Consider the following 17,078-nt stretch of genomic DNA (forward strand, 5'->3'; position numbering starts at 1 on the left):
TTAACATAGCCTCACCCCAAAATCCTTCACTTAGGCCAGAATAACACAACATTGAATTAATCATTTCTTTCAACGTTCTATTCTTTCTTTCAGCTACACCATTTTGTTGTGGTGTATATGGAGCAGTCATTTGATGTACTATACCAGTCGACTCAATACGCTGGATCATAATACTCACCTCCCCTATCAGTGCGAAGAGTTTTAATCTTCACACCATGATAAAGCTCTACACTTTCTTTAAAGATTTTAAATTTATCAAGAGCTTCATCTTTGGAATGACAGGGATAGACATGGCAAAATCTAGTAGCATCATCAATAAAAGTAACTACATACTTTTTATTACCAAGAGATGGAGTCGAATGAAAATCACACAAATCACTATGTATAAGTTCTAATACCTTAGTTTCTTTATTGACATTCTTATTGAAAGGTTGTCTAGTTATCTATACTAATATAAAAGCCGAGTTTTTGGCATAGTTTTGAATATTTATTAATTTTGGGTATTATTGCAATTAATCTAAATTTAATTTTAGATGCAAATTTTAAAGCGACAATTTCGCAGGTATTATAAATGTAATCCAGGATAACAAAAAATTAATTTTTACCAATATGCGTTTAGGAATTTGACCAACTTAATTGTCCTTGAACGTTACAAATTTTTCAAACTTAAATTGAATCAACCGTGCATGTCTTTTTTGCAAATATTTGCATGGAGTAATTATTAAATCAATGTGATGCCGTTGCACAATTGAAATTAATATTAGTTAATGCTTATAATGCCTAATTATTGCCCCGCTTTGCTTCATATGTATATTTAAATATCGAGTCCTCATTTTCAACCTCCAATTTTATGGTCATTTTCTTTCTAAGTTTTCTCTTTTGTTCTTTTCTTATTTGTTTATGCTTTCTAATTAGGTTTATTCGTGTTTATGCCTTCTTTTAGAGTTTAGGGATTCTGCTTTGAATACAATTGATATGTCACTGGAAGAAAAAAGAGAGCAACAAAAGGATGGAGTTTTGCATGGCAGCAGTCTTTGTATTTTTTAAAGGTATTATTTTTTCTATTATCTAAAGTTTATTTTGTTATCCTTTGAATGTGCAAGGCTTAATGCAAATAAGCAAGCACTCCATGTCGACAATAATGAAAAATGAGCGTTTAACGGCAAGGTCTTGCAAGGTCAGTAGTTGGGATAACAACACAAATAGGATTTGTTCAATGTTCATCCATGATGTCGATATAATGCTCATATCTTATTGTGTTTCCGTTTCTTATCAATACTTTATATGTTTGAAAATCTTTTATAACCATCATTACTTGTGAATTCAGGCATAATCTTATTTAAGCGTGAAGTAGAAGATGGAGGCGCTACAAGCGTGAAGAAGAGGAAGCTATCATTTTTCTTTTAACCTGATTGACTCTTTTAAATAGAAATAGGTCAATTTGGTAGTTAACTTAATTCAGTTAGTGGGTTTCAATATAAATTAGCGCAATTTATTTAATTCAATCTATATTTGTATTACTGCATTCGGCTAAATTATTTAATGCTAAGAAATTAAGTAGAAGGTTTTAGTTCTTAGGATTTTGGGTTTCCATAATTTTCTATATAGATTTTGGTTTTGAGTTTTAGCATATGGAATTGGATTTCCATTTATAATATTTTGAAAAAAATAGGGAATTAGATGCAATAAAAGGTAATATTACTTTTAAATATTACTATATATTAAAATCACATAATTTACATAAATAAATAGAGTTAAATTATTTACTAAATATCTTTCAAGTTTCAATGTATTTCTGTGTGACGTATAAAGAGTACATGTTATATGGATATCTTATTTAAACGTACGAAATATATCAAAAAAAATGTTGGAGCAATATTGAAAAATTAAGAAAATAGGTATGCAAAATAAATATAGAATGACCTCTACTGATAAATTGAGTATATGAATTTATGAAATTTAAATTCTTAATTTTATGTAATTAATATACAAATTTTAATTTAATTTAATTAATTTTAGGTTTATTACTCATACACAATATTTGTGTGTTATATACTGAAGAATTTCTTAAATTTATTACTATTTTTTTGTATAAGAATAAATTATTATTGCATACATATTTATTTATATTAATTTCTTTATAGCATGTAGGTATTGCTTAATTTTTTTAAGATTTAGACAAATATATAAATTTATAATCCGTGCATAGCACGGGTGTTACACTAGTCTTAGTTAATATGCAAGTTTTACACTTTTCACCATTCAACTCAAAAGCTGGTATTAAACTCATTTTCGACATATCTTTCAATCTCTTGTAATGTACATGTCCAAGTCTAGCATGCCACAATTCTGATTTACTAACATGATTACTAGAACTAGTAGAAGTCATGCAAACATAATTTTTAACAAAAGATACATCTAAATTCAACTTAAACATGCCACATAGATAACCAAAACCAATGAAATTACCATGCCTTGATAGAATGAATTATCACTTTCTAATACTTGTTTATAGCCACAACTATTCAATACAATACCAGAAACTATGTTTTTACGAATTCCAGGTACATAAACTACATTTTCTAACAATAAGGAATTTCCAGAGGTAAATACTAGGCTAACAGATCCTATTCCTTTGATTGGTTCAGTTGCAACATTGCCCATCTTCAAGGAAGATCCATCTTCAATTGGTTTAAAGTCCTTGAACCATTGACGATCCTTGCATACATGACATGTTGCACCCGAATCAATCCACCATGAGAGATCATCATCCTGCACATAAAATGCTTCAGAGATTATTGATGCATAATAATTCTCAACCGAATTATCATTAGGTACAGAAAACGAACCTGATTGCTTTTCAGGATCCTTGGATCCATTTGGACCAGCCTCGTTTTTCCCTTTTCCTCCACCCCTTCCAGACTTACAATCCTTCTTGAAGTGCCCGGATTTGCCACACTTCCAGCAAGTCAGTTTGGGCTTCTTATTCCCATCCTTACTGTAATTCCCTTGAAACTTCCGTTTGCCTTGAAACTTACGTTTCTCTTTACCAGCCTTTGAGGATTCACCCTCTTCCACCATGTTCACAGAAGAACCAACGATGTTTTTAGTATTACCAACAGAACTCTTTTCCATATCACGTATAGACTGTTCAATCTGGAAATCACTTCCAAGTTCGACCAAGTTCAATTCCTCCTTCTTGTCTTTCAGATTATTTTTAAAATCCTTCTAAGAAGGTGGCAGTTTATCAAAAATACTAGAGACAGAAATGGATTCATCCATTTTCATATCATATTGGGAAAACTGTCCCAATATCCTCAACAACTCGTTGTATTGTTCCATGACAGGCCTCGAATCAACCATTTTATAGTTAATAAAATTACCAACAAGAAATTTCTTGCTAGAAGCATCTTCTGCCATATATTTGGCTTCGAGGGAATCCCACAATTCCTTAGCAGATTCAACATTTTGATACACATCAAATAGGGAATCAGACATACCGTTTAAAATGTGACCCCGACAAATGTAGTCATCGTTCTCCCACTTCATCCGCCTCCTTGTCTGTTCCAGAGTTTCATTTTCAACAGCCTCGGGCATGGGAGTACTCAGAACGTACACCACCTTGAGATTTGTCAGCATGAAATGCATCTTCTTTTGCCAGCGTCTAAAGTCCTGGCCAGCAAACTTATCCAACTTCGCGAAACCTTTCGCTCCTTCCTTCATCGTTTCTTTGTTCGACATAATTGATTTGATCTTTGTTAGGGAGATTCAATATAGAGAACAAAAACGGATATCTGAAAGTCGTGCAAAACACTTTCAGATCAAATCAATTTCGGTGGTTCTACCAAAGTTATTTGATAGGATAAAATTCAGAATATGCAGAAAATTCATATGTGTATTCGAGATGTGAACCAGACGAATTGATCAGATTTTCAAGAAGATGAAACGATGCAGCTGTTGACGAAACAGTGCATCCGTTGGGAAAAATTAACCGAAAATAACTAATTTTCAAAGGTTTCCGAAATTACAAATTAGTCCTTCGATTTTCAGAAATTACATTTTCGGATGAATTTTCTGAAACAGCTCGACCCCAGCTAGGGGCTCTGCCCCTTGGACCCCGCTACCCGGGGGCGCTGCCCCCGGACCCCCGTTCATCTGTTTAGGGGCTTCGTCCCTAATATTATAATGAATTCAAATAAACGTGCACTCCGCACTCAATACTTAAATGATGTATCATTATAACAATAACCGATCAATCAAGTTAATCCAATTACACTAAAATATCCAACAGAAAATAGACATTTTGAATGGGATAAACTAATAGACATTTTGAGTGGAATGGAAAGAATATATTTTTTCTTCAGAATTTTATTACACCTGGCATGCATTCTAATTATGAAGTCAGTTAATAAGAGAAACAATAAAGAACAAAATAAGATTCAAGTTTATAAACAAAGTAGTTAAACGGGACTAATCGATAGTACTTAAAAAAGTCAAACCATTCAAATAATAATAAGAATATAAGATTATAAATAATGAAAACTCTAAATATTGTACAAACTCAAAAACTATAATATGGACCATTAAAAAATGTCAACAGATGACAAAAAAGCATCAACGGAAAAATATCAACAGAATTTTAACGGTAGTCAATGATTGATGTTGTGTTGATAGTGTGTTGACATTAAAATCTTGAAATTTTACGTTGTGTTGATATTATATTGAAACTGTGTTGAAGCTGTGTTGGGGAGTTTTGAGTTTGTATTTTATCACTACCTTATATTATTAATTATATTTGTTGTCCCACCTTAAATGAGTAAATTTTTTCATATTGTTATAGGAAAATAATACTCCCTCAATTCCATAGTAATAGGGGGATTTTTACATTTCATCACTACCTTATATTATTAATTATATTTGTTGTCCCACCTTAAATGAGTAAATTTTTTCATATTGTTATGGGAAAATAATACTCCCTCAATTCCATAGTAATAGGGGGGTTTTTCCATTTCCGTCCTTTCCATAGTAATAGAGTCATTTCCCTTTTTAGTAAAAGTCAACACATTTTTCCACACATACTTTACTCTCTCTTACTTTTTTCTCTCGTCATCTCTCTACCTTTTCATTTTCCACTTTATTCTGTCTTTACTTAACTCACCTAACATAATTTTTCTTAATCTTCGCGCCGAAAAGTTTTGCCTCCATTACTATGGAATGGAGGGAGTAGTAAATAAATAGTTAAAATAGAGAAAAAGTATAGTATTAGATATAATAATGCAAATGAGATTCTCATCTTTATTATTATTTAATTTCTCTTTTCTTATTTTTTGTCAATTTTAAATATTTATTATCATTTTCTGAAACACCCGTGAAAAAATAAATGTGTTATTTAAGATGGAACGGATGGAGCGTGATTTGGGTTGAATTTTAATAGATCTTAGGCTGCTTTTTGAAATAAAATGCATTTCGAATGGAATGCCCATCCATCAGTTTTGGACTTTGGGTACAAAATGAATTTCACAGAAATGAAAAAGTTGGTCATACAATAAATCACATGATCCTAAAATTATGATTTAGGAGTGGTCTCAGTAACTGTTAGTACTATAATTCATCGCCTAAAGACCAGCAAACTAAACATCCATTTCCACATAAGTTTAATAAATATGTATCCACTAATTCATATTTCCAATTAGTCCCAAAATGGCATCAAGATGTGCACTCTTTGTGGAAATAATTCTTGCAATACTTCTCCCACCATTGGGAGTCTTCTTCAGAAACGGTTGCTGCAGTGTATGTTTACATATTCTGCAATCTTAGACAGTTGACTATATTTTTTTACACTCTATCTGGATTTGATATTGTGATTGATTGCAGTGTGAGTTCTTGATATGTGTGGTGCTCACACTATTAGGCTATATTCCTGGGATTATCTATGCTGTTTATGCCATCGTGGTACGAGGTAGCCCATGGGATGATGAAGATTATTTGCAGCCTATTAATCCTTAATTCTTCTCTAATCTCAATTACTTAGATTTCAGTAATCTTAAAATATATTGTAACTTACAAATTCATTGTCTTCTTTATCTTTGACAGCACTAAAATCAACTTCTTTTTTTTCTCCAAAATGTTTTGCTCTTCTTCAAATTTTATAATTTTGTTAAATCTTTTCTTTTATAAGAAAAAATAAATGTTAAATACCATCTTCCACAATCTTTATTGGGATTGAAGTAACCGAAATAAATTATATCAAACTTGTGGAGTTCTAAATTATTTAATAACTTCCCTCATGACCTTTGAGCATATGCTACAACGTAACGTGATTAATAGTTGTGAGATTGGATTGAAAATAATGGTGGAATGCTTTGTCACATAATTATGCTTAATTGTGGTTGTTGTAGTATTATAGAGTACCTCCAATTCAACAAAATAAATAAAGACCATTATATGCATGTAACTCTATTTAATAAATACTACTTCCTCCATCCTGGATAATTTATCTGATATTTCCATTTCGATATGTCCCATATAATTTGTCTCATTTCATATTTTACCATTTTTAGTAGTGGACTTCATATTACTCTAACTTATTCTTACTCACCTTTTATTATAAAACTAGTATATTAAAAAAACTCACGTTCATTGTAAATATATTTCCCCAAATTTGAAACACATCAAACCCTATCGTCTCCAAAATTACCTAGCCCACTATCAGCCAATCGCTTGTAGCTTGATACACAAACACACAGGAAAATGTCTTGCTGTATAATATTCTGCGAGATCCTACTCGCAATCTTGCTCCCTCCTCTCGGTGTCTGCCTCCGCCATGGCTGCTGCACGGTAACATGATTTCACTTCTCACGATTCCTTATTTATGATGATTGATTGGATTTTGGACAATCGTTCATTCCATTTGGCCGCAGGTGGAGTTCTTCATTTGCTTGGTGTTGACTATCTTGGGGTATGTACCTGGGATCATCTACGCTCTCTACGCAATCGCCTGCCTTGATCCTGATAGGTTTCGTGGAGAGTACTATGTGCTGGCATGATTCACCCTTTGATTTCTGTTCCTCGATTGATGAATCGTATTACTTCTATGTTAATGTTATTTATTTATTGTGTAATTTTTATGACAGAATTGATTAATGGAGATGCTTGATTCTAGTCCGCTTTGTTAATTGTGCTGCCTTTTCAATTCGTAGCCCATGATTTTGTTGCGCTGCTGATCTAGGTATATGATGCTTTTCCGGTTTGGTAGCTGCTGTTTTTGTTAGGGATTAGGGTTTTAGTCAATGATGTGGAAGAGACACAGAAGCAATCACCATTGCTAATTTTCTTGTATTAGTATATCAACAAATGTAGATTTGGTTTTCCTTAGTTTCTGATGATTAGTTGATCTTGAATCTGCATAGCTTTTCATCATAGACAAGAATCAGGCTATTCAACATCCCCTGAATAGAGGTAACCTGACCATATTGAAGATGCAGTAAGATTCAATCAGGTGATTATGCTGACAATCTAGGGAATTTCGGTGTTGTGATCTAGTGAGCATGAGGTGTAGCCGTGTAGGTCCAATGTATGTGCTATTGTTCATGGCTAGTTCTTGCTCCTCGTTTCTCATAGACTCCGTTGTTGTGAGGTTGTAACGAAGACAAAAGCTGCTACTTATTAGGGTGATTTGCTCAGCTTCTCTTGTAGCACTTCTCTTTTATAACATAGCCCTGTTGTCTTCCATTTGAAACTTTTTCTATAAACCTGATCTCTACACGTCTTGTTTTTCACTATGCGCTGCATTTTTTAATATCTTGAAGACTAAGGAGACGTTTACTTGAGTGATACGATAGAATCAGCATAGCTTTTCATGTCTAGTGAGCATGAGGCGTCCAATGTATAGTGGTATTGTTCATGGCTAGTTCTTGCTCCTCGTTTCTCGTAGACTCTGTTGTTGTGAGGTTGTAACTAAGGCAATAGCTGCTGCTGATTGAGGTGATTTGCTCAGCTGCTTTTGTAGCACTTCTTTTATAACGTACCTCGTCTTCCAATTGAAACTTTTTCTATAAACCTGATCCCTACACGTCTTGTTTTTTACTGTGCGCTGCATTCTTTAAAATCTTGAAGACTAAGGAGACGTTTAATTGAGTGATACTATAGATTGATAAAATATTGGATTGAGTAGTTGAAGGATAAGATGGTCAAACAAACTCAAAATTAATAAATCTGTCAATGTAAACAATGGATTAGCGGAGATTATTTATATCAATATATCTCACCACTCAAAGTAAACAGCCCTTAATTGGCATGTTTTGATCTTGCATATTAAGTTAGAGACTTGTTTCTTTCTAATCTGATCGGTTTAAGCCATGAGATTTATGCTGGTTAAGTTTGCAGTGTTCATAGTGATACTGGTTTTAGGTCTCTGTTGTGGATTGTGCCTCTAGATTCTGTGTAATTATTTGACACTTTCACCTAGAAAATTCTTGCATCCTTCCATAATACACTCTTTTGGAGTAGTTTCTGGTATATTCATCTACTTGAGGAGTAATCAATGGGATGGTCTGAAGGTCTGGTACTTAGTGACATGGTTTTGTTGATATGAGAGCATGAGACAGGTTTTTGTTGTAGTCTTTGTAATAAAAATTGCACAACATAGAATCGTTTTGTGGTTTCAAGTGTGGTACTGGCACTGATCGTATCAATTGATGTCGTACTACTCATGGCTGTTGTCGCTTGCAACGGTTGGAGTCGATCCACTGCTTGTGGAGCACTGGCAGCCAACGATACTTTGGGCGCTTCGGTTGGCCATTTTTCTATGCTTTCTACCCTGCCCACTTTTCGTAGCACACCTTCTTCGAAATAATAGTGTACTTGATAGACTTGTAGTTCTCGGTTTGGTAGGACGCAATTGTCTTGCGGAGAATATCTGCCTTGTTTGCGACGCGCCTCCATTCGTACTTCAAGTTGTCGGTGTCACATCATGTTTGGATTTCTTGGTTTACCTAGTTGAAACCAGATTGAAGCATTTTATATGTGCTCTCTGGGTGCCTTAAGGAGTATCTCGTTGTACCTATTGACAGGTTTCTCCCAAAAAGGCTTTTTTTTTTTTTTTTTTTTATCGATTGTATCTTTGCTTGTATCACATAAACTTTAAGGGGTTGTTCGGTTTGCAAGATTGTATTCCGAGATTAAATATGTAATGTGTTTGGTTCATGAGATAACTCAATTCTAGATGGATAATCATGAGATAATTAATACTCATATGACTAAAATAATTTCATAGCTCAATCATAAATTATATCTTGGTATTATTTTATTTAGGAAATCGAACCCCGCTTGAAAGTCTCCTTGATGTCTTCACAGTGTGAACTACACTCGTACAGCGCGTGTGTAAACCTTAGGGATAGGACAGGCCGACAGGCCGTTGAAAAGTTGGAAGACCTTGGATTCTTGGAGTTGGCATTCCAAAGTACAAACTGTTTGATTGTATGATAGTACAATGTTCCGATTGTGGCATCTTGATCAAAGCCAGACCATAGTGGAAATGGAAAATGAAATAGAAAAATTGAGAATATTAAGACGATTGAGAAAAAAATTAAAGGAATTTGGAAAATACGAAGAAGATGATTATTTTAAAGTGTGAAGAGCTAGTAAGAGAAGTGAGGTATTTATACGAAAGGTCAAGGTTAAAAGAAAAATTTTGTACTCCGAGATACTTTTTCCTTAGTGACGAAATTTATGGAAATTATTTTGAAAAGTCTTCTATCTTTAACGGGATGAGATTAATTTTCCATAAACAAAATATTAAGTATCACAATAAGTGTCACATTTTGTCATTTCGATCCATTTCAAAAAGAGTTAAATTTTATTTTTATCATAAATGGTAAATAAATCTCACATTTCACCAACTAATTCTACTCATATTTTATTATAAAATTAATATATATAAGTGGAATCATAGTCATTAACTTATTCAACCCACTTTTTTTACTCCTTCCGTTCACGAATAAAAGTCTCGTTTTTCCATTTTTGTTTGTCCATAAATAAGAGTCCCGGTTCATAATTATCATAAATGGTAAAGAGACCCCATATTCCACTAATTCATTCCACTCACATATTATTTAAAACTAATATATACTACAAGTGAGGCCATATATTCACTAACTTTCTTCCATCCATTTTTCTTAATATTTTTTTTAAAACCGGTGCCATTTAGGAATGAGACACTTAATGTGGGACGGAGGTAGTACTTGTTTTTATTATTCTTATTTTATTATCCAAAAAACAACTCGCAATTCCCCTTCGGTCTCAAAGAAATGGATGAGGAAAAGAAATCGGAGAGGGAGAGTAGAACCAGCGAGTCGGAGTGGGCCGAGTTGACTCACGAGTGCCTCATCAACATCCTCTTCCGCCTCTCCTTGGAGGACCGATGGCGGGCAGCTATGCGCGTGTGCAAAGCGTGGCATCAAGCCTGCAAGGATCCCTACCTCAATTCGGTTCTCGACCTCGAATCTCATTTCGTCCCTGCCAATGAATTACCCCGCTTCTGGACTCCCGACTTCGAGCGCAGGGTTGATAATATGCTCCGATCCGTCGTCGTTTGGAGCTCAGGTTCCCTCACTCAGATCCGCGTTAGGCATTGCTCCGATCGATCTCTCGCCCTTGTTGCCCAAAGGTATCCTCCTTTTTATTTGATTCATTTGATTTAATTTATTTTTATCTGGAAATTGATTGATTAAATTATACCTTTTTGATCATTTCCTTTCCTACTTTGTTGATCGGAACTCGACTTGCAGATAATTATATTTATCCATGACTGCCGATTAGTAGCTTTTAGTGTAGCTCTGTAATTGTTTGATTGGAAGCTCGTTTAGATTGATAGTTGAATGTGTTATCGTAGGTCTAACCTTTGATTGGCAAGTCAAAAAATCAAAATTAAACTACACGAAACCCTGACCCCCAAACCAAAACCACAAAGGGGACAAAAAATCAAAATCAAAATCAAAATCAAAATCAAAATCAAACTACTCGATGCTGTCATAGTTGTCGGTTTTGGCTTGGCTGGCGCCCATCGCCACAGGCTCACCGTTGATGCAGATACGGGAGTTTGGGGGTGTGGATGAAGTGATGGGATAAAAAGTGGAGAGCTATTAGAGATTCAGAGCGCAAGCTGATGCCATTCATATTCGGGTTTCATAACGAAAACCCTATTTTATAGCTATTTGGATTTCTAAATGTTTACCTTCAAAGGTATGGAATTGGAATTGAGTTCCATTTCCAAATCTGAAAATTTTGTGTTACAAAACAGTTGATTTGGAATTGAAGTTCCATTTCCAAATCCAAGCCCCCAATTCCATGGTACAAGTAAATTGTTCTCAAGATAAATGATGTGAGGTTGTGGTATGGATTAAATCATGAGCGATATTCTGAATATTTTTAATTGCCATTGTGTCATTCAACCTATGTAATTATTGACTAATGCATAGTGCTACTTATTCCAAATATCTCAGTTCTTTACTGAACTTATTAATGTCTCTTTGTCTGAAATATTAAATAGTTGATGTGCAGTTTGTCCGATTATCTTTTAGTTGTAAAGAAGCAATTTTGATTTAGCTTTACCATAAACGGCCCAAAAGGTTAACAAAGTCTTAAATTTTACCTATGAATTGGAACCTGCAGATTATCACTCTTCTTACCATAATTCCAGCTTTAACCTTAACAGATTAGAAACTTTCATTTTGTTCTGCCATTTCGTTTGCTATCCTTGTTGTCACTTATCCACAGATTACATGTCATCATGTATCTTGTTTTAACTTTCAATGCAGGCTAACATAAGTGTTGTATGTTTGCATAACGTATGCTCTTGTTTTATATTATTTGTTGGTATAAAATTTGACATCTTTCACTTTGTTTGGTCGGTAAGGTCCATAAGCATAAGAGAGAAACTGTTGTTTTGTGGTTTTGCAGGTGCCCGAATCTTCAAATTCTTTCTATCAGGAGCTCTCCTCATGTTACCGATGCAATCATGGCTGAAATAGCTTCTGGATGCCCCAAGATCGAGGAGCTCGACATCAGCTACTGCTATGAAATATCTGACAAATCTCTGGCAATCATAGGCGCTCGTTGTCCAAATCTGCATGTGCTTAAGAGAAACCTAATGAACTGGCTGGATCCTTCCCAGCATGTAGGAATTGTCCCCAACGAATATCTAAATGCATGTCCTCAGGATGGGGATTCAGAAGCTGCCGCCATCTCAAGATGTATGCCTCATCTTCTCCATCTTGAACTCAGATTCTTAAAGTTGACAGCAAAAGGGGTCACTCTAATCTCTGAAGGGTGTAAGGAGCTGGAGTACATCGACTTATCTGGGTGTGCAAATGTGACTAGTCGAGATATCGCTTATGCATCTCTCAATTTGAAAAACTTGAAAACCATCAAGAAGCCCAACTTTTATATCCCAAGGTCATCTTTCCACGCAGAAAGATATGGGCATTGGCAGTTGTACGACGAGCGGTTTCAAACAGATGTATTCAGAATTTGATGGAGATGAAGGTACAGTGACAGGTTGTGTTTCTCTATTTTGTGTATATATCGTTGGACCCTAGCTTTGTGAAGCGTTTGTATCAGCAAATTCAAAATTGCAACTTCTTTGTTCTATGTTTTGTTACTTATTGTAAATTTACTAGATTTTATAACATTGTTTGATCATATTGTTGTCACTAAAATCCCGCAGTATGCCTTAAAATCGCAACGAATGCTTTTTATCGTGGCATTTCATCGTTTTCACACAAATTTTTACTTTGGCTTTATTCAACTCAATGAACCATTTGTAAGGACTCATTTCCCCTTTCCTGGCTCTGTAAATATGATTGCCCATATATATTTTTGCCTCTGTAAATATGATTGCCCGGCTCCATCCCTGGTATAGACGACTTGAACGATGGATGGAATTTTAAATATATTTTGAGCATGAAATCAATCAAATAATTCACCATTTAAGCAACATTTCGGCCACAAGGAGAACTTAAAAAACTGTTAATCTACACAAGTTTGCATGAAGAGTAAGAAATCCATTTAAGCAACATTTCGGCCACAAGCAACATCTGAATTGATTGTGGAAAGGAAAAATGGTGAATAATTCAAGTTTATCATCATCAACCAACTCACGCTACAATGCTAGAAATAAAAAGAAAGATCAGCTTATGATTATGTTAAAGAAAATCAACCAACTAACTATAGAATGATGATATATGGAACTGAAATATAAAAGAAAATCCCAACAATCTTGGTAATACTCCTCACCTGCCTTATAGCCAAAATGGTCTCGTCAAAATTGGCAGGCGCTTTTGGCAAATCAATAGCGAGATCATGCAGTGATGCAGCATATAATTATAGGAGGAATCCAGTAATATTATTGTAGCAGTAGACCAATAGGTTGGACACAAGTGAAATCGCCTCTTTGACAACCTGAAGGTGATAGGCAGGGGACTTCAATTCTTCAACGTATTGCGAAGCCTCATCCAAAAGTCGGACGCTGAAGTATTCCTCAAGAAGCGACACTGTCTTCCTCTTAAATCATCATTGTGGTTCGAATTTGTAGTTATTGGAGCTGATGGTTTTTCAGTAACAGAGGGTACCAGCAAAAGGTCCAGATTATAGGTAACAAACACTGATTAAACTAAGCTAAAATTGGAGAAAACTGTAATTATTCTAATTCGCCAGTCGTATGAAGAAAAATAAGCTATGTGTTCACCACAAGCATGTCATGCTGAGAGCAGCTTCACATGACGAGGCTAAACAGAAACTAAACCTCATCGAACACAAATCCAGCTAAGAAAGTCATTATTACAAGCTTAATCCCAATTATCATATCCGCAGGTTTCTTCTTTTGCACACCCACCTAAACCCTATGTATTGCTTTATGTCCATATTTTACAGCAAATACACTCCTTAAGTGCACTGCCAAGAATTACTTATTATTCCTTCCAAATAACCAACTGATGAAATAGCAAATTGCGTACTACTTAATTTTCCTTCCAATTTCATAACTTAATATTTTCAATAAATTGTATATTAGCATAGTATAAATCTATCAATGGTGATCAGATTTTAACGAAGTATACTACTCTCTTCGTCTCATTCTAAGTGACACATTTCCTTTTTTGAGATCTTCAACTCTAAATAATATTAGGTCATTTCTAAATATGAAAACATCACTCTCTCTACTTACCCATAAACCAACATTACATAAAACCTCATGCCGAAATACAAATGCTCTACTTGGAGTGAGACGGAGAGTATTAATTATAAGACATACTCCCTTCGTTCCACTACTTTATTTAAATACATTTCTCTCATTTACTTTACTCTCGTATTTTATTGTCTCTTCATCTTTATTTTTTTTCATTTCCTACTTTATTCTTCATTATTTAACTCACTTAACACATTTTTTCTTAAATCGCGTATGAAAAAACGGCTCCACTACTACGGGACGAAGGAAATATATAGTCAGCCCCTACTAGGATATTTTTCTGCGGCCGCCCCTGCTACCTAGACTAATATGAGCAAGGGATCTTGAATATCTTACAAGTGTTAGTGAAAGATAGAAAAACCTCAAAACCAAGGTTGAACAACCTTTAGGCAGGGATGAACACCATTGCTTCCACCGTCTCTATCATTAAAACTCAAATGGACCAAGTACAAAATAAGGCGGAGGAGGAAAGGGCCAAGGCCGCAGCACGGTCGATGACATCAACAAAAAAGTGGGTTGCCAAGACGCCCAAGGATGAAGCCATGTGACACCCCGACTTTTTTTATCCTTTTGTTCTTGAAATGATGCCAATTTTTTTTAAAAAAATTATTTCTTTTTGTTTGTTTGAGCACAACTTGATTGAGAAGCCTTGTACCAAATTGTTGTATTCGTTTGGGGCTAGCATAAGTCAAATAAATGCATTACAAGAGTTGGGTCATGCTAATATTTCTTTTGTGTTTAACCAATTTGAGCCCAACTCAGTCAAATATTTTTGGAGCCCAGATCTTCCTCCTCCCATACCAAACGGGTGACTTTTCCTCTCCAATCTGTTTGTGCGTTAACCCTCCACCAAGTGTGTCGATTCACAAAATCAAGTTCAGGGAAAACTCTCCTACGCAAGATGTACAATTCACAAACAAAAGGAGAAGACAGTCAAGACACAACAAAGGAAAGAAGGGAGAAGGAACAGCTCGGCAGTTTCGTCACACGACAAGGGCAGCAAGACAGCGGCGACAATGCTGTGTACGTATATCACCACCGAACAGCGACATGCATTTAGGTGAACAGCGACACCGGCGCCGAAAGAGAGAATGGAGAGGGGCAGCAGCAGTGGCTGGGCGCCGAAAGAGAGAATGGAGAGGGGCAGCAGCAGTGGCTGGACGGGCTGAGCAACGGAGCGGATGGTGTGTTTATGAACAGCAACATTGGCTGACTTGCTGGCGGCGACGCAGCGGTGGCAGCTGGTGCATAGTTTAAGAGGGAGAAAGAGACGAGAGAATTGGTGGAGGAGAAGAGAAGAACGTCTTGTTTCTGTTTTGACCGCTTAAAAGGAGTTGCTCTCATATTTCTTTGGGTGAGCTTAATTGTTTGAAAAGTTAGGAAAGAAGAGTCAAATTAAATTTGAGAAGAAGACAAAGTTGGTGGATGAGAGTGTTTTTGGGAATTAAAAAGTTTTTTATAAATTCTACTTGTGCTTCAGAATTTAAATTTTAAATCCTTGTTGGGCTAATGGTTAAAGAGAAAGACCGGGTTTATGGTTTGGCGCTATTGTAATTCAAATTAAAAAGGAGTTGGATCAATTTTAATTTAAGAGTGAACTACATCAAAAAGTCTTTTGACTTTTTCAGTTGTGATATTTCAGGTTCCTAAAAAAAAAGTTATTTTTGGATGTCCCTAACCTTAAAATTAATCATGTATCATGTTTATGTTTCTGTAGCCAATTTTCGGACCAAAATACCCAAATGCCTTCATAGGCATTTTAGACATACTACACTCAAACTGGCAGACCTACTCTGCCATCATCTGCAGAACTTGCAGGCCTTACCCAGTCACTTTTGTCAAATCAAAGTTGATATTTCACACGATGTGCATTTACCTCTATTTTAAGGGGATACAAATTTGAAATTAATTTCTCTTCTCTCACTTCAATTCAACACCCTCGTCCTCTCAGTCATCCTCTCATTTTCTTTCGTTTAATTAGTGTGCTCCCTATCCACCGTCGTACACTCATTCAGTCATCCTATAGCTGAGTTTGACATAGCAATTTGGGTAACTTGCACTCTTTCCGCACTCTGACTCTGACTGGTAAGGTGAGTTTGGGTCGATTTTGCATCTGAATTTGGGTGGATTTTGCAGCTTGCATCTGAATTTGGGTGGATTTTGCAGCTGATATTAGGTCGATTTTGCATCTGAATTTGGGTGGATTTGTATAAAATTTAGGGTTTATGCGTCTAAGTTTTGAATATGTGTTGAGTTTGAATTTTCAGGTGCTTGTTGCAATGTCTTCTTCTAGTTCTCAATCGTATGGGTCAAGCTTTAATTGGAATTGGCCTCGTCCAGAGAGTGTGAACTGCAACCATGATCTTGAGGCCGAGCTAGTGATATCTAGGACTACTGCGAATCCTGGTTGGCGTTACTATCGCTGTCCAATCTGGAAGGTATGGTATGGCACAATCACAAAGAAAATTTCCCTTTACAGAGACGACATCCCATTGATTTTTGAATGAATTATGCAGGAAGATGATTGCAGATTCTTTCGCAGGGGTTGATGTGGGTCTTTTCCCAAGTCAAGACACTTACTTTCAAAAAATCAAGCTCGAACGATATAACCTTGAAGAACAACTCCGATTCAACAAAATATGGAGGGTGTTCTTGAAGAAAAATTGCGTTTGAAAACTGACGAGTTTGAAGAGCTGAAGTTAAAATTGAGCTTGAAATCTGAGGAGTGCGTAAGTCTTAAGTTGCAAATTGAAGATTGCGATATTGTTTTATGTGTTGTAATTATTCTCCTTATGTAATTCCTTATGTAATCTTATGTAATGTTGGGATCATTTTG

The 17,078-nt window shown here is 35.4% G+C and overlaps 3 protein-coding genes and 1 long non-coding RNA gene across 4 annotated transcripts; all 4 read left to right on the top strand.

Annotated features, from left to right (window-relative positions):
* Positions 1-947: 947 nt before the first annotated feature.
* LOC125186056 (uncharacterized) lies at positions 948-1,500 on the top strand. The gene is made up of 2 exons (XR_007170354.2): positions 948-1,049; positions 1,328-1,500. It is a non-coding gene; the product is annotated as an uncharacterized LOC125186056 (long non-coding RNA).
* Positions 1,501-5,684: 4,184 nt separating this feature from the next.
* LOC148926625 (hydrophobic protein RCI2A-like) lies at positions 5,685-6,507 on the top strand. Its single transcript, XM_089058316.1, has 2 exons — positions 5,685-5,790; positions 5,875-6,507. The coding sequence occupies exons 1-2, from the start codon at positions 5,701-5,703 to the stop codon at positions 6,004-6,006; spliced, it is 222 nt and encodes a 73-aa protein (XP_088914442.1). The 5' UTR covers positions 5,685-5,700; the 3' UTR covers positions 6,007-6,507.
* Positions 6,508-6,631: 124 nt separating this feature from the next.
* On the top strand, positions 6,632-7,161 carry LOC125190261 (PMP3 family protein At2g24040-like). The gene is made up of 2 exons (XM_048087517.2): positions 6,632-6,837; positions 6,921-7,161. The coding sequence occupies exons 1-2, from the start codon at positions 6,751-6,753 to the stop codon at positions 7,044-7,046; spliced, it is 213 nt and encodes a 70-aa protein (XP_047943474.1). The 5' UTR covers positions 6,632-6,750; the 3' UTR covers positions 7,047-7,161.
* A 3,124-nt stretch (positions 7,162-10,285) lies between these two features.
* Positions 10,286-12,699, top strand: LOC125190962 (F-box protein SKIP1-like). The gene is made up of 2 exons (XM_048088396.2): positions 10,286-10,666; positions 11,959-12,699. Exons 1-2 carry the CDS (start codon positions 10,308-10,310, stop codon positions 12,530-12,532), a joined length of 933 nt encoding a protein of 310 aa, XP_047944353.1. The 5' UTR covers positions 10,286-10,307; the 3' UTR covers positions 12,533-12,699.
* The last annotated feature ends 4,379 nt before the right edge of the window (positions 12,700-17,078 follow it).

The sequence above is a fragment of the Salvia hispanica genome, chromosome 5 (genome assembly GCF_029641045.1).
Source record: "Salvia hispanica isolate PSC_SH4W2 chromosome 5, Shi_PSC_v1, whole genome shotgun sequence".
Taxonomy (NCBI): domain Eukaryota; kingdom Viridiplantae; phylum Streptophyta; class Magnoliopsida; order Lamiales; family Lamiaceae; genus Salvia; species Salvia hispanica.